The sequence below is a fragment of the Octopus bimaculoides genome, chromosome 8 (genome assembly GCF_046866305.1).
Source record: "Octopus bimaculoides isolate indiv1 chromosome 8, ASM4686630v1, whole genome shotgun sequence".
NCBI lineage: Eukaryota > Metazoa > Mollusca > Cephalopoda > Octopoda > Octopodidae > Octopus > Octopus bimaculoides.
This window is the reverse complement of record NC_142935.1, coordinates 75,719,016-75,743,325: the sequence shown is the minus strand read 5'-3', so window position 1 is coordinate 75,743,325 and position 24,310 is coordinate 75,719,016. Positions and strand designations below refer to the sequence as shown.

At 36.8% G+C, this 24,310-nt stretch overlaps 1 protein-coding gene across 11 annotated transcripts in view; it reads left to right on the top strand.

The window, feature by feature from the left end:
• The first annotated feature begins 3,395 nt into the window (after positions 1-3,395).
• LOC106877920 (uncharacterized) overlaps positions 3,396-24,310 on the top strand; it is a 69,164-nt gene continuing 48,249 nt past the window's right edge. For 6 of the 11 annotated variants that reach the window (XM_089356661.1, XM_014926988.3, XM_089356657.1 and 3 more), the window contains exons 1-3: positions 3,396-3,652; positions 3,838-3,917; positions 21,146-21,200. In XM_089356661.1, coding sequence (XP_089212787.1) covers positions 3,544-3,652; positions 3,838-3,917; positions 21,146-21,200 — 244 coding nt within the window. In that variant the 5' untranslated portion in view covers positions 3,396-3,543. Of the gene's footprint in view, positions 3,653-3,837; positions 3,918-21,133; positions 21,201-24,310 lie in introns of all 11 variants that reach the window. The other 5 variants (XM_014926987.3, XM_014926983.3, XM_014926986.3 and 2 more) reach the window with 1 other exon arrangement.

The following is a 24,310-nucleotide window of genomic DNA, read 5'->3' as shown; positions in this document are numbered from 1 at the left end:
GCATTCAAGACTTACTGCTACCTGTTATGATGGGAAACCAGCCGTGTTGAGGGCCCGTCTAATTATGTCATTCAGATCGGCATGTCGGTGGAAACAACCAGTGCGTGAAATCTTTTTTCCCACGAGAATTCCAAACCCCAGTAATGAACTCATTTGTATACAGCCAATCAAGGCTTACCTTCAAAATCCACATACTACAATGCTACAGTACAGCCAGTCAGGCACAGAATGGTGTATGCCACTTTGTGAGTACAGCATAGCAGGTCTCACATAAACACCACATTCCCCCACTACACCACCCTCATAAATAAATTGAGCACCATCTCTATATAGAGCTAACATTAGGTACCTATACTCAGACTGAGATTAGTGATACTGCATGTACCCATTGATATATGCAAGGAGGACAATACGACACAACGCTACATTAATTATGACGTTTCCAGATCAACACCAACATCTTAAATTAGGAATATTCAAATCAGTCAAAAAATTAGGAAACTACACTCATTTACATTTTTTAGTAAATTATCAAATTGGCAACACTTATGGCATTATCAATGAGCAGCCCTCCATCCACTTTATACACTAAATTTTACATTTGTCATCCCTAATAAGGCATTTAGAACAGTTAGATTTTGCTATAACGCACATTTTCCACTAAACTCAACTGGAGTATTTTCGTGACTAGGTGGATACTAGTTTGATAGTTGAGCTCTGATTGGCTGTATACAAATGAGTTCATGACTGGAGTCCGGAACTCTCGTGGGAAAAAAATTCTGTGGCCTGTGCTATGGCTGCAGGCTAAATCTATCGATGACCACTCCACAACGGAATTTGTGCAGATCACACTTATAGAAACCAAGGCGCTGGACCACTTTGACATGGGTGCACTCATCATCAAGAATACCAGTTGACGAGGAGGACACCAAATTGAGCCACGATTCACTATTTGATTGTGAAGCGGAACAAAGGTAGGTGAGGTAGTGCTAGTCTAAGGATATCTCAGTACACCTGAAGACAGATTTACTGTTGAAATGTTCACAGGTGTTGTTTAGTTACTTCTCAATGCAAACAAGAAAAGTATTTTCATTCACCAATTCAATCATAGCATAGCAAACTCCATAATAACAATATCACTCAGGACATATACATGAAAATATAAATAATACGGGTTTAGTGTGGTCTTCACACGCAGCCTACCTAATATTGTGACTAACCACCACACAAAACTTTGTTTGGAAGCAGGTGAGAGTTGGCAACAGGTGGGGCATCCGTCTAGAAAATCTGCATCAGCCAATTCCACCTGAACCATGCAAGCATGGAAAATTGGATGTAAAATGATGACAATGATTACTTAGTTCTGTTTTTTATGGTATTAAATTTATGAGATATATATTTCTACGTGGATATGCATTAGTAATATTCTCAGAAGTGCATGTATTGATGTCCACTGTAATGTGAACTGAGGATTGCTGAATGAAGTGTATTGCCTAAATACATAATGAAATGGACTGCAGCTGTGAAATGGACTGCAGCTGTTTGTTTCTACCAAGTAGGAACTAGACCAAAACGTTTTTGTGGCTTAATTAGAACAAGTTTTTCATAACTGTGTAGTTCTTACAAAAATGGTGAGAATAGCTTTATAGTATACTTGTCATACTAATGATGTGTGGAGAAAATTTCCATTTGCTGAGTTTTTTTTTTTTTTTGATAGAATGATAGTTAAAAGTGTAAGGTCTTGCTTCAGCACATTGAGAACATGGTAAGGGAAGATACAAAATGAAGAGCTTTGCAGCTTACTTAAAAATATGTCCCATAAAAAGATTTGAAATATTGCAATGGATCTCTCTAGGAATCAGAACCTAAAGTTCTAAGAAGTGGTTGATTCTGCATGAAAGTAAGTAGCATGGCCCTATATCGTGTGGGATAAAATGCATCGTTGAAACGTTCCTACCATTTCTAAAGGTTCCCATGATGTAAATGAAATAAATTGCTTTTACCTAGAAACAAAACTAAGTTAGAATCAGCACACAAGGTACTTGCCTAGTTGTAAATATTAACTTTCACATTGATATAAAGTCATATAATTGTATTCATCCTGGAGGGATGTAAGGCAGTCAGCTCTAGCAGTACTTGAACTTAGAATGTAGGTGGAAACTAGTCACCAACAGGCATCTTATCCAGTGCTTACCTTTCAGCCAGTAACTTCCATATAAGTAAACATTTCGGATTCAATGAAAAACACTGAATTTTGTCAACATCTTCCCCATAAATGAACACTAATCACATATCTCTTTTACTTGTTTCAGTCATTTGACTGCGGCCATGCTGGAGCACCGCCTTTAGTCGAGGAAATCTACCCCAGGACTTATTCTTTGTAAGCCTAGTACTTATTCAATCGTTCTCTTTTGCCGAACCGCTAAGTTACGGTGACGTAAACACACCAGCATCAGTTGTCAAGCGATGTTGGCGGGGGACAAACACAGACACACACATATATATACATATATACGACGGGCTTCTTTCACTTTCCGTCTACCAAATCCACTTACAAGGCTTTGGTCGGCTCTAGACTATAGTAGAAGACACTTGCCCTAGAAATTTTTAATAAAATTGAAATGCTGCAGTGACGTTGGGAGTTCATTATCTCTTAAACTCAATAGCTAATGCGGCTTATTTAAATAATTCCTCCTTAAAATAAAAGCTACATTTTATTTTATAATCACCTTCGTAGTCAATTGATATTGATTTATGACAAAAGTATAACATCTGAGGTTTACAGATATGAAGAAAATGTGAGGGGGGGGGGCGGTGAGTTGTTCATGCCTTTCATAAGAATATTTAAGTGAAATAAAATAATTAGGAACTGAAATAGGGTCGCATTCACCGGGCGGTTTACCTTCTGATGTTCAGTCCACCGCCAATTATATACAAATGTTTCTTCAGATTTTTCTTAGCACCACGGCCTAAGCCAAATTAGTGTACTATCCCCAATTAAAAATAAACGAGGGAAAATGACATTTTTAAGTAATGAGACAATGACTGAATATATGACTATCTTTGTTAGAGAGATAGATGACCTTTAAAACACGAGACAACGATACTTTAATGTAAATAAATCGACCAAATGAAGCACCGTTTATTCATTACAAACTGTCTAATTAGCGCCATATTTCAATGATTACTATCACGGATAAACCTTTTCTTCTTTAAGGCTTAGCCTTTCATCACTTTACTACCTAAATAAAATGCTACCTTAAATTGAAACTAAGCCAAAATACAAGAATATGCTTATTTTTGTATAATGCTTTCTTTTACTGTTAATAAAGAATGAGAGAAGCGTATCATTGACAACATATCCCAGCATGCTTGGCTCCGTTCTGGAGCGCATGTGCAACGACCTTGGCCCGGTCAAGTTGTCGTCGTCGTCGTTGAAAGCTAGCTGGCAACTTAGTTGATGGTGCCAGCAAAACACACGATCAAGCATGGCTTAGACCACTGCTTTAGTTGTGACTTTCTTTATCGTTGAACAATTCCAGAATGAAGGAGATGGTTGGTGGCTGCTGTGTTTGTTCTGACGAGAGAGGTTGGGCGGAGAATCCCCTGGTTTATTGTGATGGTCACGGGTGTAATGTCGCCGTACATCAGGGTAGGTTTTTGTGTGAATGGATATATAAATATAATGTTTGTAATATATATATATATATATAATCATCTTTTTTTAGTACATCAATATTGATTTAATAAATGATTTATTTATTTAATAGGAAGATTTCGTATTGATTTGAGAAGTTAATAAAGTATTTCTTAGAGTGTTTTTCTTTTTCTCGACAGCGTGTTATGGAATTGTGCAGGTGCCGACAGGTCCGTGGTTCTGTAGGAAATGTGAGTCTCAGGAGAGAGCAGCACGAGTGGTAAGGCGGCCATTTTGAACTTGCTTAACGTTTCTGCACGGCGCCCCACACGTGGTGTTTTGGTGAGGGTGGGACGAATAGCTCCACTACATAGCCCCGTCCCTTCTATCTCCTCCTCTACGCTGAAATCTGATGCTTTCACTGACAACCGTCTTGCCTTGACTGACACACACACACACACACATACACTCGCCCTCACCCAATAATAAACCTATATTATTGTAGTCATATGTATTGTTTAGTTGTGTCTATACATATGTATTGTTTGTTTTGTTTGGAGGTGTGTGCACTTAATATACTGTGGGTAGGTGTGTGCACCTATATATTGTATGTGTTTATATAGTGTGTGCGTAAAAGTGAGTTTGTGTATACATACAATTTTGTGTTCATTTATCTTGCATGTGATTGAGAACTTGACCCTGATCAAAACCCATTTAAGATAATTATTATTAAATATTAGATAATAATAAAATATATATAGCTATGGAAATAATTTTAAAACGTTTTGTCTTCAAGGGTCAATTTTGAACCGTTGGAAGGGTGTGGCAATATCTACTCCAGTTTAATCCGAGTCGGACTTAAATCACCTTTCCTGTCCTACTAATACCATTTTATGCGCATACATATTCATAGTTTCTTTATATGCATAAATACACATTCACGCACGCGCACATACAGATGCATACGTACGTATGTGTGTGTGTATATATATATATATATATATATATATATATAATATCGTAATTAGTTCTATAAAATAAACTAGATGAAATTTTAAGTAGAGTTGTGATAATGCAGAAAAGCTTTAATGTTATGAAGCAGGTCTTACTGTTACTCTTCCTTCTCTTATATACATCTTACAGCTTTAAACCTTAAAATGTCTTCTGTCATTGATGGTTGAATGCTTGGCTAGCAGCGGACGTGCCACTATCTCCGCCAGATGCTTCCATTTGCCACTTCTCTTCCTCCACATTACCTTTCATTTGGTTACATCGTTTACTTACGCAAGTCGTCATCAACCTTTCTAGATTTTCTAGTGAAGATAACAATTTCAGTCAGATCTAGAGTTCATTGTGCAATTTTTGCAGTTTAAAAACATTGAATCAACCCTAAACCCGCTATAAACTTCATCTATAGTCTACGAGACCGAATGAAGTTAGCTTTCGCTCCTTTTGTTGTCATCTTCATCAGCCAAAACATGGCACCTTGTGTAGTCGCTAAAAAAATAAATAAATAATATTTAACACAGTCGTTGTTTACATTCAATACTTGGAACCTAGATTAGCAACTTTGATATTAATATTATTTTATGATTTTTAATTTTTTGTTTGGCGGAAATATTTCCAACCAAATATTTATAAGGTTGCTGATGCCTTTCAGGTTTGCTGTGTTTGCCGTTGGTCAGCTTGTTATGGTTGTCAGTATGAAAGCTGACATAACGACTACTAATTTCTTCAGTAAACTATCGCTGCGTGTGTGTGTGTATGTACGTTTATATATATATATATATATATATATATATATATATATATACATATATATATATATATATATAAAGATGGATTTCTCTACATTATCTTGATATCTGTCTATAATCTATTTATTTATTAAATGTAATAGTTATAGCGTTGTTGTTAAACCGTTTGTTGTAGTAGCTGTGGTTTACTAGCTCGTATAATAATAGTAGCACCAATAGATTGGGACTGAAGCAAGTGTCCTCCCATCTCTCAAAACAGCATATATTTTTATTAACACTTCTTGTCTTTGCTTTAACTGATCGTTCAAAAATATGTGCAGACTAATCTAGTGCTTTTTTACTGTGCAAAATGAGGAAGTAACTGCGGCTTGTTGGCAGCCTTAAGCAAAAGAATGTGAGCGCTATTTACTATTCAATGATTATCTAAGTCATGCCTGCTTTTTAAAATTCTTTATTATTACCACTTCGTCTGTATCAGTAAAAGTATTTCCCTTAAGGCACTTAAAAATCTTATAAAAATACGTTTTAAATCTCAGTTACTGAGCTTTAGAATGCTTTTACGTCATATAATCTGTTAAAGCTTTTGAATTCTGAAACTTATTTCGGTAATGATCTCTTCGGTTAGAAAAAGGAGAGGATCTCCTGTCGTTATTGAACTCGGTATATGGAAGGGTGAAACTAAATACCAGAATATATTCTGTTCGGTATGCTACCGATCTTGCCATTTAACTTCTGTAATTAGTTCAATTATGTAAACAGGATTCATATTTACGTATTTGATTTTCGCTCATAAATTATATCTTTAAAAGTATTTCAGTGTGTTAATTTTTATCAATTATATAACAAAGAAATGAATATGGTATTTTAAATATACCAGTTTCATTGAATTCTGTTTCTATAACGATAAAATTAGAAATAAAAGAGGGGCTAAAAATGCGTGTCAACCAGATAAATTGACCCAGAATTCTTTTTGCTATTGGTAACCAAAGTTGAGAAACAATTGCTCTGCTGATCATTTTACCGTCAGCTGAAATGTTCTTACAATGTTTGTGCAGTGTTGAATAACTATTATCGATACTAAGGAGATAACCTGTCTAGGACCACATTCCACGTAGTATCATTTAGTGATTGCTCGTATAGGTGCATTATGGCAATCAAGGCCTGTTTTCACTAGTCAGTCTATACTGTTATTTTGAATGACAAAGGAATTCTTTTTTTTCTGCTCAAAAGTAGACTATATGAAGCATGTATAAAGAGTGATACAGTTTAATAGTGAGATATGAACATTAATTGTAAAAAAGGAGCCGTTAATGACACATTAAATCTTCCTGTATGCAACTAAGTATTTTAGGAAAGTTACTATAGGATACAGCTAATGTAGATACAATGATATTTAGGTTTGTATCAAGTTGTGGAGCCACAGATGTAATATTCTGGAGATATATTTATAAAGAAAATAGTCTAAACATTTGTTGATCTGGAGAAAGACTTTCACTCTATAGTTAAATGGATTCTAGGAAAACTAAATCTAAGAGCCCATTGTCTATGTGTGTATATCTTTTATTGGTTTCAGCCAGAGGCTGCGGCCATGCTGGGGCACAATCTTTCAGTGTGATTTTTTTTTTCTGTATTGTTTCTGGTGAAGAAGCAAATTGAACAGAACTGTTCTTTGTGATTCCTGCCGCAATGTGGTACCTTTGAAGACTTCCACATCTACACCTCAAATCTCTGAGGTTGTATGGCAGAATGTTGAATAGTTGTGGACCCTTGAAACCCAAGCTGTTACAGTACTGGGCCCTTATTCTAGATCGAGAAGATGGGATCTTTGGTACTCCGTAGTGCTGTCCTGTTGTAGGTTAGTATAGCTTTCGATTTCAAAGTTGGGAGCTAGACCTTCCAGGATCTTCCATATGTGCATCATTGCATATCTTGTGTGCCTTCTCTCTAAGAGTAGAGCGTCAGTTCCTTTAACCTCTTCTAGTAGCTCATCTGTTGAACTGAGTCAATTTTCTTTGTGTATTGGCTCCAGATTGCTTTGCGTTCCACCATCAGTTTGACACTGTGGTAACCACAGTTAGCAGTAATCCAGACAACTGAGAATGAAATTTCTCCATAGAAGTATCATAGTCTGCTTCTTCCTGGATCTGAATAATCTTAGAATCAATCCAGCTACCCACCTGCATGGTGTTACCATCTTGGTAATATGCACATTGGAATGTTGCATCATTACTCATTTGGATTCCCAGGTCAGACATCAACTTTGATTCTGGAATTACACTACCTCCTGGTCTTGTGTACTCTGATTGTTGTTTGTTTGTGGGCTGATAGTGGAGTGCTTGAAACTTCTCAGCATTTAACTGCATGTTATTTTCCATTAACACATTTGTATATTGTGTTCAGGTATTTCTGCGAGTTTATGATGTCATCAGGGTTCTTGATCACTTGTGATACTTTCGTATCATCAGTATAGCTGGTGATAGTGGCTGAGGTCATGTTTGAGAGAGCCAACACAAACAGTAGTGGTCCCAGTACAGTTCCCTGAGGAACTCTGCTGAAAATTGACCTCTCCCCAGAGAAAGCATCGTTGGTTGCATCTGTCTGACTTCTACCTTTTAAGAAGTGATGCAGCCACTCTCCTAATTCTCCAGTGATATGAAGCTGACACTAATATATCATCCTATGATCAGCTTTGGTGAAGGCATTAGCGAAATTGAGATATATCGTATCCACATTTCTGTGGTCGAGCTGTTGTTTCAATATCCAGTCATAATGCTGTAGTAGATGTATGAGGCAGCTCCTCTCAGGACAGAAGCTATGCTGTGTGTTTGTGAGCAAGTTACTTTCTTTGAGGAATGCGCTCAGCCTTCTTCTGACAATGTGTTCCATGATTGCTAACATGTGAAGTCAGAGAGATAGGCTGTAATTTTTAGCATCTGCTTTGTTTCTGTCTAAATGGATAGGACATATATTTTCTTTTAACATTTTAGGAAGTTTGCTACATACAAGGAAACTTAGAAAAAGTAGAAAAAGTATCTGCAGTGGTTTTGTAATAGCCTTCTTGTGTGTCTATAAAAGAACAACTAGAAATCCATCTGGGCCCATTGCTGAGGTTAAGGTCATCTCATTAGTGGCTGATATTACATGTTCCTCCTCTTTCCCATGTTGATCTGCAGAGTCAGAGAACTCATTAAGCTTACTTATTTGCATATTTCCCAGTGGAGAGGTGAAGACACTTTGGAATTGTTTATTTAGTACTTCACTTAGCCACCTATTGGTCAAATGGAGTTTATTGAGGGAAATTTTCTGCAGTTGGAGCCCTTCCTGTCACCAATCCTCACCTGTTTCCAAACACGTTAATATTTCCCTGTGGCCAGACATATTTTTGCAGAATATTGGAAATGAATGGCAGCAACACTCATTTACAACTGTCATATAATGTCAAAGAGAGACACATACACTTACACACTCACACATACATATACATGTGTGTGTATGTGAGTGAGTTTTTGTTTCATCTTGTTTTCATGTGTATTAACTGATTGCAAACAAGTGATATCTTTGTAAATAATGGCTTATTCATATGGTGTTGTTCATTTCCAGTTCTCTGCATAACCCTGTCTTGACTGTTTGTTGTTCAATAGACTGTGAGATTATTACTTTGTTTGGAAATAAGTACTTGCTGGTGTCATGAAGGGCATCCAACCATAGAAAACTCTGCTCCAACATACTTTTGTTTGACCCCTGCAAGTATGAAAAAGTAAATCTTAAGATGATGGTGGTGATGAGGATGACCTACTTCTCAAAGAAGAATCTATTGCAGAGTTGCAGAAAATGTTTCAGAACTTGCAAAAGAGCACAAAATTGGATTCTTGCAGACTGACAGGATCATTGGTAGAAGGCATACTTGTGATTTGAAATCCTTGTATTGTTCAGAGGCTTTCTGTTACCAGGGTTTCTAAGTAATGTTAGCAATAGCTATGGCAGAAGTATAGTTGCAAGAAAAAAGAAGGGTAGTAATTGAAAGTGTTGTTAGCTTTTTAGCAAAGAGATTTCATTTTTGTGTGAAAGTTGTACTGTATGATGCAACTGAAAAGTGCACTTATGCATGGAATTGAAAAACGTGGAATACCTAGCAATGGCTAGGCAGAAATGAAATAAGCACGATAAATTTATCATCATCATCATTTAATGTCTGCTTTCCATGCTGGCATGGGCTGGATGGTTTGACAAGAGCTGGCAAGCCAGAGGATTGCGCCAATATCTATTGTCTGCTTTGGAATGGTTTCTGTGGCTGAATGCCCTTCCTAACCATGGAACAGCATACTGGATGCTTTTTGTGTGGTACTAGCACAGGATAGGATCATCAAGTAACTTGGGAGGGGAAGTAGTACTGAGGAAGGTGGCTTTGTGCCAGTTGATGAGAGGTTAAGAGAATAATAGGGGAATAGTCTTGCTGTATTTTTATCTTGTTTGAGTCATTTGACTAGTCATGCTAGGGCACTGCCTTGAAGTTGGACAAATCAACCCCTGTACTTCCTTTTTCTTTAAACCTTGCACTAATTCTATCAGTCTCTTTTTGCTGAACATTTACAGCAAACCAACACCAATTGTCAAGCAGTGGGGTGGGGGTACAAACACCTACCTGCACACACATACATAATAGTTTGTCCATCTGTCTGATTATAGTTTAGATGCATTTTGTTTTGCTGTGGCTGAGTAGGCTTGTTCTGGTAGAGAAGTATTTGTTGCAGGCCACACATTATGTTTACTTGTACTGGATTTGGTATGCTGATTTATAAGCATCCATTTTGGCTTCTGATACTGAAATTTGTAAAGATTCAAACACCTTTGAACTCCTGGTGTTAGCTTCACTCATGTAAACCTCCAGGAAAGGTCATTCTATGAATTTAAGTTGATTTTGCAGCCGCTCAGGGTTGCTTTTAATGCATCTTTGAATTTTTTATGTGGTGTACCAACATAGTGCTGTCCATTTGTAACCTTAGAATAGAAGATTGCCTTTGGTAGATATTCTGTAAACATGTCCAGCCCAGCATAGCTGGATTTGCTCAAAAGCTTAGCAAACAAACCCGGAATTTTGCCATGAGAGCCTCTGTATTGGCATTTTACCTTGCCACTTCATGCTTATAATCTTCCTTAGGAAGATTCTGTGGGAGGATTGGAAATAAAGCTTTTTAGCATGGATCTGGTTTGATGTCATACAGGAAGGATGACAACATTGTATATGCAGCAATTTTCTAAAAGCTGCATTTTCCTTGCCAGTAAGTGATGGCACATCAACATCAATACAGGCATTTTAGAACTGCATTTCCAAGATATTTTAATTTGTCAACATTTTTCAGTTTAATTTCACTTCTATTCCAGGATGTATACATTGTGCATGTTCTGGAATTGGTTGATGCAATATTTCTATTTTTGCTTTGTTGTTAGAGAAGCCAGAGTTGTTGGAGACTCTTGAGAATTGATTGACACATGGTTGCAATGCTGGACTTATCTTGTGCAAGCAATCCACAATCATCTTCAAATAGCAGTTCACAGACACTTTGATACTTTGGTTTTGCTTGTAATCTGTCAAGATTAAGCAATTTGCTGTCTTTCCTGTACCTAATGTTAATTCCAGGTGGTGGTCTAAAAACCTCTAACAACATGACAGAAAACATGATAATGAAAAGAGTAGGTGCTATGATGCAACCCTATATCATACCATATGTGGCAGAACATGATATTGATATATTTCCATTGTTCCTAGCACTCACCAGTATGCCATCATGAAACTGGTGCACCTTATTCACAAACATGGACGGGCAACTGTTAGCAAGGTTTTTCCACAAGCCACTACAACACACTGTGTCAAAAGCCTTCATGAGATCAACAAAGGTTGGATACATGGTTTCATTCTGCCCTGTACACTTCTGGTTCTGTCTTACTGCAAAGATCATATCAATATAATGAAAGTCATATTGGCTTTTTGGTCAGAGATTGTTGGTGGTAAGATAGTGAATGAGGGAATCCTGGAGTATTCTTGCCAAGGTTTTGCTAGCAATTTATAAAAGGAAAACACCTCTATGATTACAACATTATTACCTATCACTTTTGTTCTTATACAGGTGAATAATTGTAGCATCTTTGAATTGTTAGGGAATGTTACCTATTGACCACATCAATGAAAATAGCTCAATTTTTCAAAGAACATTTCTTCACCATAAGCATAAATTTCTATAGGAATTGAATCTGCTTGGTTCTTTATGAAAATACAGTAACCTAATAGTTTCACTGACTTTAAGAAGGGTGGGATTTTTATTAAGGCTGCATCGAAGGAAAACTGCACTAGATTGTTAGTAGATTCTTCATTTATGTTGCATGGTCTATTCAGAACATTTTGGAAGTTCAGCCCATCTTTCATGTATTGCTTCTTTGACTGTGATACATGCATTTCAATCTGCTGTGGAGATGGGTGAAGCACCCATGTGAGCTGGACCATAGATTGCACAAAGGCTTTCAAAACATTTTTGTGATTACTTGTCATCATACTTCTAAGACATTTTGAAATGATGATTTTAGATTCCCTGTCTTCTGCTTGCTCTGAGGAGTATCTCCTGATTTTAAATTCCACCTTCACTGTAATAACAGTGAGCCAATGTTCAGTGCTACATTCAGTTTCAAACATAGATCTTGCTATCTGCACGTCACTGAGATTGTGCCTTCTCACAGTTATATACTCCAGCATATGCTAGTGTCTGGAATAAAGTTGTATCTAAGATATTTTGCATCTTGCTGGAATGCAAAAGTTTGTCTTGGTTATAAAGATGTATTCTTCACATTTCCTTAAAGGAAGAGCCTGCCACATAGTGACCAGTGTCATCGAAGTCACCAAACGAAAATATATGATCTGAAATTGACAGGGATGACAATGTAGATTCAAGATCATGGTCATGGTGGGAACATATTTCTCTTTGTGGAATTCTCAGTGGCGTTCTGTTATTAACTCTTTTGGGAACAAATTCCAGTTAAGCAGCAAAAGAACTTTTCATAGCAAAAGTCAACACTGTTTAACTGGCTTCTGTATTTCTTTATCCTACCAGTAGAATGTATAGCTAACTTATCTTGTTTTTTCAGTCCCTCTTTTTCAGCAAGTCAGTCCTTATTAAGTGTAACTATATCCAGTTTCAAGAGCAATTAATGCCATTGATTTTTCTGATTGCACAAGTGGCATGTCCATTGCTTGCTGTAAATCAGTCAAGATTGGGTGAAGTGTGCTTTATTTAGGGCTCCTTCCTCATATGGGATGAGCCGTGCTACCCTTAGTAGGTATCACTATAGAGCACCATACAAGGTAGACTAGCATAGCTTGACCATGCAGAAACACGTTTTGTTTGATCGTTTTCATATCAAAATACATTTTTTCTGTGGAAAATTATCATTTCAATTTTCTGGATGTGAACTTTCTTCTCATACAGTTCTGATCAAAATCTGATACTTATGTACCATGCCCAGGTCCCTTAATCATTCTGGTATTTCCACCCATTCACAAAGTTTGTCCCTTTTTTCTTTTTTCCTGACTGTTGATCTACTTCAGTGCACTAGATTGGTATAACTCAATTTGTGTTGAAAATTATAGTCATAAAGAGGACTTTTTTTTTTGCTTTATTTTGATATAAAAATCAATGGGATAGGTCAGAAATATAAAAGTTATGAAATATAAAAGTTAAAATTTCATCACTAGTTTTCACTTAGAAAAGAACATTTATATCATAAGAAAGAAAAATTTGTCATGAATTCAGCATGGTTATTGCTGAATCTGGCTGCAATATGGTGCAAAAACACAAAGTCAATAAAGAGTGTGGTATACTGATGCTACTTGTCAAACTGAAGTATTCCTGCTTGGCGAGAAGAGAAACAGAACATGAATCCAAGGCTTCAAATATCAAGTTTGAGCTAGAATTTCAAGAAATGGACAAACTAATTACTAAGTAAACATAGTTCTATGAAAAAATGCACTAAATTGTGTCTTCTGGAGCCCCAAATTGGCATGGAATTGTTGTATTGAAAATGTAGGTTATTCCCTCACTGTTTTAATGTGTAGAGTGACATCCAAATTTTACCTAGCAGCTATTCTTGTACATGTAAATTTTGTTTGTCTTTGAGGAATATTTTGCCAATAAAAATTTTATTGTGCAATGGATATAATTTTGTAGTTAAGGTCAGATGTTATGTTCTTTTTTCTTCTTATTTTGAATACAATCAAACAATTTGTGGTAGTATTATTTACAAATTCATTTTATGTTTTTTTATTCTCTCTTCTCCTACTAATGAGTTTGCTGTAGGTTACAGATGTTTTTAATGTCTTCAATTTATGCTTTTAAAGCTTAAGCAAGGAACAAGTTTTCAGATTTTGTTTGTTTTTTAATCTAGGTCTACATGCAATTCTGAGAAAGGTACTATGTTGTTGTGGGATGTACTAGAAACCACTGCTAAATCTCTCTTAAATCACACACCTTTTCATTTGAAAATGTTTCCAAATTTTTTTCCCCCACCAAAAAGGCTTCTCCCATTGTTTTTAAGTGTGTAGTGTGAAAAAAAATGGCCAAAATTGGTCCATCTCCCCATCATTTCCCCATCTCCATCTCCCCATCATTTCCAAGGCCATGATAGGAAAAAGAATTTAGAAAAATCCCTGTCAAAACAGAAAATCCATCTTATGTGGGTGTCCTGATTTGAAACACCATTTATAGCCATTTTTAATAGTCTATTAAAATTTTATTGAAATGGTGTCATGTCCCAAAATCTTAGGTCTCTGTGGCTTTGGATTTAGCTAGTCTGAAAACACCACAAAATTGACTGTTACATGTAACAAAATAGGCTTTACATAAATATTTACATATTTGTCAAAAACAAGTTTCCTTTCCAAAAACCTGAAAAAAAAAAAAAAGGGTGGAGGGAGGGGGGGGCAACTGCTGGACATTATTAATATGTGTAATTTGAAGATATCATCTCAGTTTTGAAGATGTGGCATCACAAATGAGGCTAATTTAGGCCAGCTAGACAAGATTTTGACCAATTTGCTGACCATTCAAATTGTCATATTTCCTAAATATCCAAATTTCACAAATGAGGTATCAAAATGTTTCTTTTTTGATGCTCTTCATGAAATACAGTAGAAATTACTTTTTAATATTTTCAAAAATTCATAGTGATACCTACTCTTAGTAGAGGTGCATGGTTAGGATGTTGGACTCATGATCGTAAGATTGTGGTTTCGATTCCTGGATTGGGCAATGCATTGCGTTCTTGAGAAAAGCACTTCATTTCATGTTGCTCCATTCCACTCAGCTGGTAAAAATGAGTAACCCTGTGACGGATTGGCATCCCATCCAGGGAGGAATATATATGTCAGAAAAACCAGGAAACCAGCCCTATGCTCCTTACAAAGTAATGTGGACTAACCTAAACTTAACCTATGCTATTCTTAAAGCTGCTCACTTAATCTGAATGTTGCTGTATCTTGCCTCCACTTCAGCTTGAAGGGAAGTGACTAAAGTCCTGGTAGTAGTATTAGTACTGATGATAATAATAATGATGGCAATACTGTTAATAGAATAAGATAAACTTGATATCCTTGGTGATGATAGAGGTAATAGTAAACAAAGATAAATATATGAATAAATAATAAGACAAATGTATTGAAGATTATAATAAATCATTAATTAAAAATAGTATCATCATTTAACGTTCATGTTCTGTGCTGTCATGGGCTGGGTGGTTGACAAGATCTAATGAACCCAAGTACTACCTTGTGCTCCAGTGTCTGCTTGCTGTTAACTAAGTTGCAGGAATGGATGGGGAAGAGAGAAACAAGTATAGTGTATGAGGAGGGTGAGATGTGTTGGGGGAGGTGAGGTTATTTGGTGGCACTTGTTAGGGTGGGTGATCAATGAAAGTGTGACTAGAGAAAACAGTATTAATGAGTGAAGGATATGGATAACAAGTGAAATGGTTCAAGGTAGTGAGAAAATGGTGTCAAGAAAAAATTGCAGTTAGGGAGGTAGTTGGGCACAGGCCCCATTTGAGTATATATATAATATACACACTTACACAGTTTTACCAGAACTGTTTTGTCAAGATGGATGGGTCTTCTCAAGAACTGCATATTGCCAGTCATCCCAGTTCCTTGTCATCTCTTCCTTGAGATTCAAGGTCCTGAAACTTACATGTCCATACCAGTGCAGTCTTTTTGTCTTGCACACTACATCTGATTTTTCTTATGTTCAGTTTTTCTCTCAGCACATTTGTACTACATCTTTCATGCACAGTTACATAATACATCCAATGAAGCATGCTTGCTTCATTTCTCTTCATTCTTCCCAAATCCTCTGTATTCAAGGCCTATGTCTCACATAATGATGGTATTGAGGATCAGTGAATATTAAATATAAATAAATAATAAAATGCAATAAAATAAGAAACATGTACATGCATACATGTTATTGTTGGCACTCTGTCGCTTACGACGTCGAGGGTTCCAGTTGATCCGATCAACGGAACAGCCTGCTCGTGAAATTAGCGTGCAAGTGGCTGAGCACTCCACAGACACGTGTACCTTTAACGTAGTTCTCAGGGAGATCCAGCGTGACACAGAGTGTGACAAGACTGACTCTTTGAAATACAGGCACAACAGAAACAGGAAGTAAGAGTGAGAGAAAGTTGTGTTGAAAGAGTACAGCAGGGTTCATCACCATCCCCTGCTGGAGCCTCGTGGAGCTTTTTAGGTGTTTTCGCTCAATAAACACTCACAACACCTGGTCTGGGAATCGAAACCACGATCCTATGACCGCGAGTCCGCTGCCCTAACCACTGGGCCATTGCACCTCCACTCATGGATACATACATGTAAGGTAATAAATGTTAGAAATAGTGATGATGATCATAGTTGTACTATACATATGAATATTGTCATTTGGTTTTTGAGCAAGGTTCAGAATAGTAAAAAGTGATCCCAATATAAGCCTTCTTTGCAGAATATAGAATCTAGTTTGTAGTGCCAATGATAATGGTTACAACAACAATAATGATGATGATGATGGTGGTAATGTAAATAATGATAATAATGGTTGTGAAACATGATGGGATGAAAGAATTCATGTGGGACCTTTTATTAGGAATCTGTTTGTGGGTGAAATTAATCTCATAAAAGAGTGTGCTTGAATAATGGCAGGCTAAAATTTCTTGCATGCAGAGATGGGGATGGTGTTTTTTTTTCTTGAGTTCAGAGTGTTGGTTGTATCAAGGATGTTTAATTTTTTAACCACATTCAGGTTGCATCTTGTACCTTGTCTGTTGTAGGCTCCTGCTTGTGCTGCAATAATCCACTTGGTTCTTGATACCATTATCTTTTGGGTTCTTGATACCATTATCTTTGACAATGCTGTTGAGTTCTTCATGCATTTATTTTGAATGTATGTAGGTGTTGTGTGAAGCAGACCTTAAGTGTATTATGGTGGTGTTTCTGCTGTTGTATACTTTGGCTTTATAAACAATATAAACACGGTCTTTTGAAAGGCATTTACTAATACAGCGGAATTATGCACTTCTTGCTGACTTGTCCATATTAGGATATCACTCTCTCTCTCTCCTCACACTTGCACCTACATGTTGTCATCTTTTGTTTCATCTTTCTCTTGTCTTGGAAGCTACATGACCTCACTAATGCTGGTGTGATTAGAAAACATACTCAGTGCATTCTGTAAAGTGGTTGGCATTAGGAGGGGTATCCGACTATAGAAGCAATGCCAAAGCAGACATTGGCGCACAACAGTCCTCCTTCCTGTTGGTTTTTATCAAACTGTCCAAACCATGCCGGCATGGAAGACAGATGTATTGAGATGATGATAATGATGTGCAGCTGCAGTTTGCTGCTCCACCTCTCTTGATTTTCTTGCTTCATAACTTTCTGTAAAATGCATATTTTGTAATGAAATTTTGCAGAGGTACATTTTCAAGAGTGTTGTGTACAATTATGTCAGTATAGATTTTTTTGTTTAAGAGTTTCAGATTGTTGTCTTCCTAGAAATTTATTTCTTTGTTATTCTCTTTAAAATGTTTATTCTGTTAAGAAATTTTGCAGAAATACATTTCCATGAATGTAGATTATGATTATGTTGACAAAATGAAGAAAAATGCTAAAATAAGAGAATTTTGTGGTAATAAAATCGTATTGGGTAATGTGATTTGAAACTCATTTCTTAGATAATTTTAATGTCTACTTTTCCATGTTTGCATGGGTCAGACAAAATACTCTTCCAGTTGCCAACTCTCACTTATTTGCAAGTAAGGTAATATTTCCTTTGGTCCTTGAAATAATGAACAGCTCAATGACCAGATATGTTTACATTGATGATTGTTGACAAATGGCAAACTTTTTGTATGAATGGTGACTTTATTTGCAATCATCCAATCATGGGGATGCAAACACCCTCCACCTAATGTAAAAATATATACACAATGGGATTTTTTCAGTTTTGTTATTATCATCATTGTTTCACATCCGTCTTCCATGCTGGCGTGGGTTGGATGGTTTGACAGGAACTGACCAGGCAGAAGACTGCAACAGATTTTTTCCTCTGTTTTGGCATAGTTTCTATGGCTGGGTGCCCTTCCTAACACCAACCATCTCAGAGAGTGGACTGAGTGCTTTTTATGTGGCACCAGCACAGGAAAGGTCAGTTTTGGCAGGGATTTTACAGCTGGATGTCTTTCCAAATGCCAACCATTTAAAGTGTGGACTGGCTGCTTTTTACATGGCACCAGCACTGGCAGGGTCACCAAGTAACTTGCAAGACAGAGAACCTTTAAGAGGGGAGGGGGCATTGGAGGAGGTGGTCATGTGACAGACTGAAACAGGTGTCTTGCTGTAGAGGAGGTACAAGAACATTTGAGGAGAGGGCAGTGGAGGAGGTGATCTTGTGTCAAGTGATGAAAGGTTAGAGTGTGACAGAGAGACAGAAACTGGTGTCTTGCTGTAGAGATGGTACATGGTTACCTGGCCAGAGAGAGAGAAAAAGAGAATGATCAAGAATGAAGACAGAAATAGGTGTGCTGCTGTAAAGGAGATACATGGTTACTCAACCAGAGGGAGAAGCGAGAGAGAGAGAGAGGAAGACAGCAAGAGTGCAGGTGGGAGATGGTTGCAAAATGCCTGGACATACCCACAAGGAACAAGGATCAGAATATAGATGGGATGATAGAGTAAAGGATGGGAGAGGTAGATGGTAGCAAGTGCCAAGGCATACTTTCAAGGTACAGAGGTCATAATATAAGTGGCAGGGTATTACCAAAAAGCATGAGCAGGGAGTGGGGAATGCAGTGACTGGTGAGAACCTGGGTATATAGAGGGGATGGAGGTAGCACAATACAGTGAGAAGGGCAGTGAGGACAGGATTGGGGAGTGGGACATAATCATAGTGCATGAAAGAGTAAATGTAAGGAAGAGAAGAGATGCATTTTGGGAGAAGCGATGTAGTTTGGTTTGTTTGGATAGGGTGTGTGAAAGATTTGTTGTTACTTGTGAGTGGAACACACAGTGCGTCTAAAACTCAGTTCTGCTGACGTGGGTGAGTCTTCTCTAGAATCTCATATCGCTAGACATCTTGGTCCATTGTCATTTCCTCCTTAAGCCCCAACATCTTGAGATCGGTCCTTGTCACTTCATCACATGTCTTCCTGGGTCTCCCTCTACCACAGATACTGTTCACTTTCTGTGACCGGCACTTCTTTATACAGCTGTCTTCGTTCATATGCATCACATATCCAAACCAACATAGTCTTCTCTCTCTTGCAGGCAGCATTTGATTCCTCTTACGCCCAACTTCTGTCACAACACATTTGTGCTTTGTTGTTCATGCACACTGATGTTGCACATCTAACAGAGCATACTGCTTTCATTCCTCTTTAGTCTATGCATGTCTTCTGCATTCAAAGCCCATGTCTCAATACCATGGAGTATAGCTGTTCGTACACAAGCATCATACAATCTACCTTTCACTCTGAGAGAGAGTGAGAGTCCTTTTGTTGCCAACAGAGGTAATAGCTCTCTGAACTTCCTCCACCCTATTCTTATTCTAGAAACAATACTTTCAGAACATCCTCCACCATTGCTAATTTGCTTACCTATGTAACAGTAACTATCTACTACCTCAAGAGAGCCTCCTGGGCATTTGGGAGAATCTAAGTCCTATCTGCTCTTAGTGCCTATTGTTCCTGCACATCTGCGACATACAAAGGCAACTTTATCTGTTAATTAACTTGTGATTCCACCGTACCTCTTATGTGTCCATAGCTTACACTGGATGCAGCAAATGGAATTACTGACGAAAAGAGAGTCTTATCTGCTTTCTTGGTATGAAGCATTGGTTGGCCTGCAGCTATAGTAGAAGACAGTTGCTGAAAGTTCCATACAGTGGGACTGAACCTCAAACCTCCAAAGTGACAATTTAAGGCAAGCATGAATACCATTGGAATTTTTACTTCTGGGATAACTGACAATGCAACTGCTTCTCCCATTTGAGATCTGTTGTCACACAAGTTCTGCAATGTTCTGCCCAGGGCCTCCAGAATTTTCTTATGAACCATTAAACGTTCCTTTCAGACAATCACTTGACATTTGTTGAGTTGTCTAGTCCTTGGATTTTTGGCAATTTTGTAATCAAGTACATTACTTATACTTAAATTCAGGAGGAGTTTCAAAGCGGAATGTGCTGTACAAACCTTAAGAAGGACAGTAACAGTAAAACCTGAAGAAGCAACTGTTATAGATATGCCTTTACATTGACCCATTTAGGCAAAAAGTAGATTGATCTGAAATGTCTTTCTAGTTTCACTGTAAACATCAAGAAAGAAAATTCCAGTTTCTTGTCAAATCCTGTCAGAAATTGCTAAATTGCTTCTGGTGTATACTGTTAATATGTCAACACTGTATGATGCCTCTTTCTGTTAATAGTTTATTAACTTCAGTTTAGTTACATTAAGAGAAACTGGGTTTTTGATGTTCTTGGTGATTTATATCCTTGAACTTAATGATGAGGGCTGCATTATACATTTTATCTGTATACCCTGTTTCTACAGTGGGGTACATCTATTGGCCTTGATACTTGAAATCTTTGGCAAGATCATGATATTTGAGCCTAAGGTGAAGCACTTAGCCTAATGTGGATGGTTCACAACACTTTAAACAGCTTGGTGAAAAGAACCCTAAGACACTTGACTGCTTATATGCATAAGCTTTTAGTTATGTTACATCTCAGTAGGCATACTTTTTCAGCAGTCTAAGTAGTTTCTGGTGCAAACTTCTCCATCTACTACTTGAAGATCTTGAAATGAATCTCAACCTTGCACTTTATAGAGAGGAGTTGCAGAATGAAACATTCATGTTGACTGGTGTGAACAACATACTCTCTCAAAATTATCTGTGCTTGATAGAATGGATATTAGCATTCTCCTGTTTTTCTCTTATTTTATTTTGCTATTGAAAATAGCCTTTTAATAGATACTACAAAAATGTGCAACTAACTATTAATCAGCTTTGCTTGATGAATATAATTTTTTTTTAAATGCTTCTGTTGGTGGCATATATATTTGCATTGCTTACATTGCTTTGTCAGTTACCCACAATTTGTTGAATATATCTTTATATAGTTTTTACTCTGTTATCTTGTCTTTTCTTTTTTTGACATTATTCCAGAGATGTGAACTTTGTCCTCAAAAAGAAGGTGCTCTCAAGAGAACTGATACTGGAGGTAAGAATTAATGTAGTTTATTTTTATTATTTAGTTTGGAGACTCATATTTTGTGGGATGAGCAGTGATTTTGGTGATGTGTGTGCTATCAAGATTAGATAGGGACAAAATTAGGAAGCTAGAGAGAGTATTTCTTAGGATGATTTGTAATTTGGTGTTATTTGTGTTAGAAATTTTAGAAGTTTAAGTAAGAGTAGCTAACTCTTTGTAAATTAGTGTTATATTTTTCTTACTTGGGTCTGATGTGTGCTAGTGTATTGTCATGGGATTTGTCTGACATGTTTATAAATTATGTCCTATTTGTATTATGGCATTGATGTATACAATGTCATTATGAATTGTTTTCTAGTATTGTTATGCAGTAGATTTATTTGAAGTGATTATTTATCTGTTCTCATGAATCTGTTAGGGAGACCATAAATTTGAAGTTTTGTTTATTGATATGCCTAGCATCCTAAGAAGTAGTTCTGCATTTTCCTTCAAGGATGTTTGAAGTAGGGATTTTTAAATTGTGAGTAGATAATCTTCTCAGATGTCATTTTTGGTTAGGGTAATGTGTTATTTATTTTTCCATCTGAAAGTCATATAATATTTATTTTGAGAGTATACAGAGAAGATTTTGCAGATTGGTAGAAAGAGGAACATGAGCATTTGTTACAGATGAATAGATTTGCAGAATGCTTCTTTTTGGATTTTGGTATTAGTAGACTTATTGCACCTAATTTTTGTACATAAATATATTATGTACTTTTTCTATTTTTTGTGGTACAAAAATATCAAAACAGTATTTGCTTCGTTTTCAAGTGATCATTAAGCCATCGACATCAACTATTATTTATTATGCATTAGCGAAGGGGATAATCTAAGGTGTTGGCAGATCAAAATTAGTTTATGTCTTTTGGATTGATGTAGGATAGTGAATAACATGTAATATTGCTAGTCTTTTCTTTGTCTTTTGATTTCCTAATGTGCTTTAAAGGTACTGTCATTGTTAAGGTACTACTGGTGGAATGAGCTGTTGCACTGGTGTACACACACACACATCCACCATTGATTTATATTCACTTTATGTGATGACATGAGTTGGATGGGTTGTACTGAAAAAAATAGAGGCATTGTTCATGTAAATGGGTTGAAGGACTTCATCTTGTTTGTGTTTCATTTTTTTGCATGGGTGCCCTTTATTAACATTAACCACTTTACAAGACTTAAGACACCTAACAACTCTTACATCTCTGCTTGTTTGACAGTGTGTGTGTATATATATATATATATATATATATATATATATATATATATATATACATACATACACACAGACACACACACACACACACACAGGATCGCCTAACACAATATTTGAGAGCAGCATATTTACAATGAAAAGCAGAAAAGCATAGCTTTTACAAACAATTCATAGTTTATGTTCAGTAGCTGTTTCAGTAGAAAACATCATTTATATAATTACATTATTAACATACATAATTAGTTAATTAAAAGTAAGGTGTTACCTATATCATCAGGAGAAAAGAATTAAAAAAAAAATTGTTTTTCATTCTTTTCTCCTGATGATGTTAATAACACACACTTTTATGTATGCAAATTTCATAATTATATAAATCAGTGGTACACAAGTCACATTTCTAGAGTGTGTGTCCAGCCGCCAACATAGACTTCTTTCTGCTGCAATTTCAAGACAACTGTATTTCACAAATAAAACTTAACCTTATTAAGCCCATTATTTGTTTTTAAAATATGAAAGAGTAAATTAACATTTCACTTGTAACTACGTTGTTTTCATATTTTCAATGCAATGGATGTACATTGTGCATCTGGCTGAAATGTACTAAGAAGTAGTTTTAGATCCTAGCTTTCAATAATTTTCAGCCTGTTTCGTTTGCTGAGAAAGAATCTGGGCAGCTGCATTGAAGCCTTAATCTACAAAATATGATGTTGGGAAGGCAGTGATGTACATCTTGACTTTATTCCACAGTGCAAGGTAGCAGTCTGAAATGTCCTTTTGCACTCAAAAATCCTGACATGCTTTTTTGAACTTTTCTCACATACAGCCTCTTAATCTTCTCTGATGCACTGTCTTACAATCTGGAATTCCTCATGCCTTTGATCCTCACATTGTTGGCATAGCCCTTCCTACTTCCTTCTTTGCTATGTAGACCTGACAACTAGCTTCTTCTTAACCTGGTACAATTTCCTACAGCCTCTTTTTTTCCAGTCCTTCCAAGTTTGTCTTTTCATTTTATACCTCTTTCAACCTCACTGTTCCACCTTTGATCTGGCTGTGTCTCTCAGTAGATTGTTCTCTAAGAAGTTTGTTATACATCTCTGTCTTCTTTTCTTTCTTGTCAAAACTTTAACTAAAGTCTCTCTAAATTTTTGATTGTTTGCTGGATCTCTAGGCTTTCATATCTACTTTTTCCAGATTGGTCTATGTCTCTGGGTCCTTGTAGCTGTTAGTCTGAAGTTACCAACTAATGTTGGGTTGTACATTCTTCGCCAGGGGAAGTTTTTGCATTCACAAGATCTGTCTATCCTGTTTTCTATTGAGAATGTAGTCAGTCTGTCTTGTGTGCCAAACAGATTGATTGGTGATCCAGTGGCTGTCAGGTTTTGTGAAGTTAGTGTTGCTGATCATCAAGTCATTTGCATTACAGAACTCCATCAGCTTTGTTCCTTCCTCATTTCTAGAACCAAAGCTGTAACCTCTATGTATACCCTGGAATCCTTTGGAATGCTGCTGGATCTCCATTGAAGTCACCAGCCATGATAATAAGTTCATTGTCATTGAGGTAATCTGCAAAATGAGCTCATGAAATTGTCCTGTTTGTCTGTCAGCTTTGGCAGAAATTGTTGTTTATCCAAAACTAGCCTCAGTTCAATTATTCTATCACACTCTGACTGCCTCAATTAATTTACCTACCCATTTCTCTGCCAAAAGTATGCCTAGGCTGTCCACTCCATCACTACTGTCTACCTAGTGGAATTTGTGCCTTTGTTCTTTGTCTGTGAGGAGTCTTTTGGAGGTCTTCCTCCATCTTACCTCTTGCACACAGCACATGTCTACTGGCCAAAATGGATTGTAGCAGCTCTAA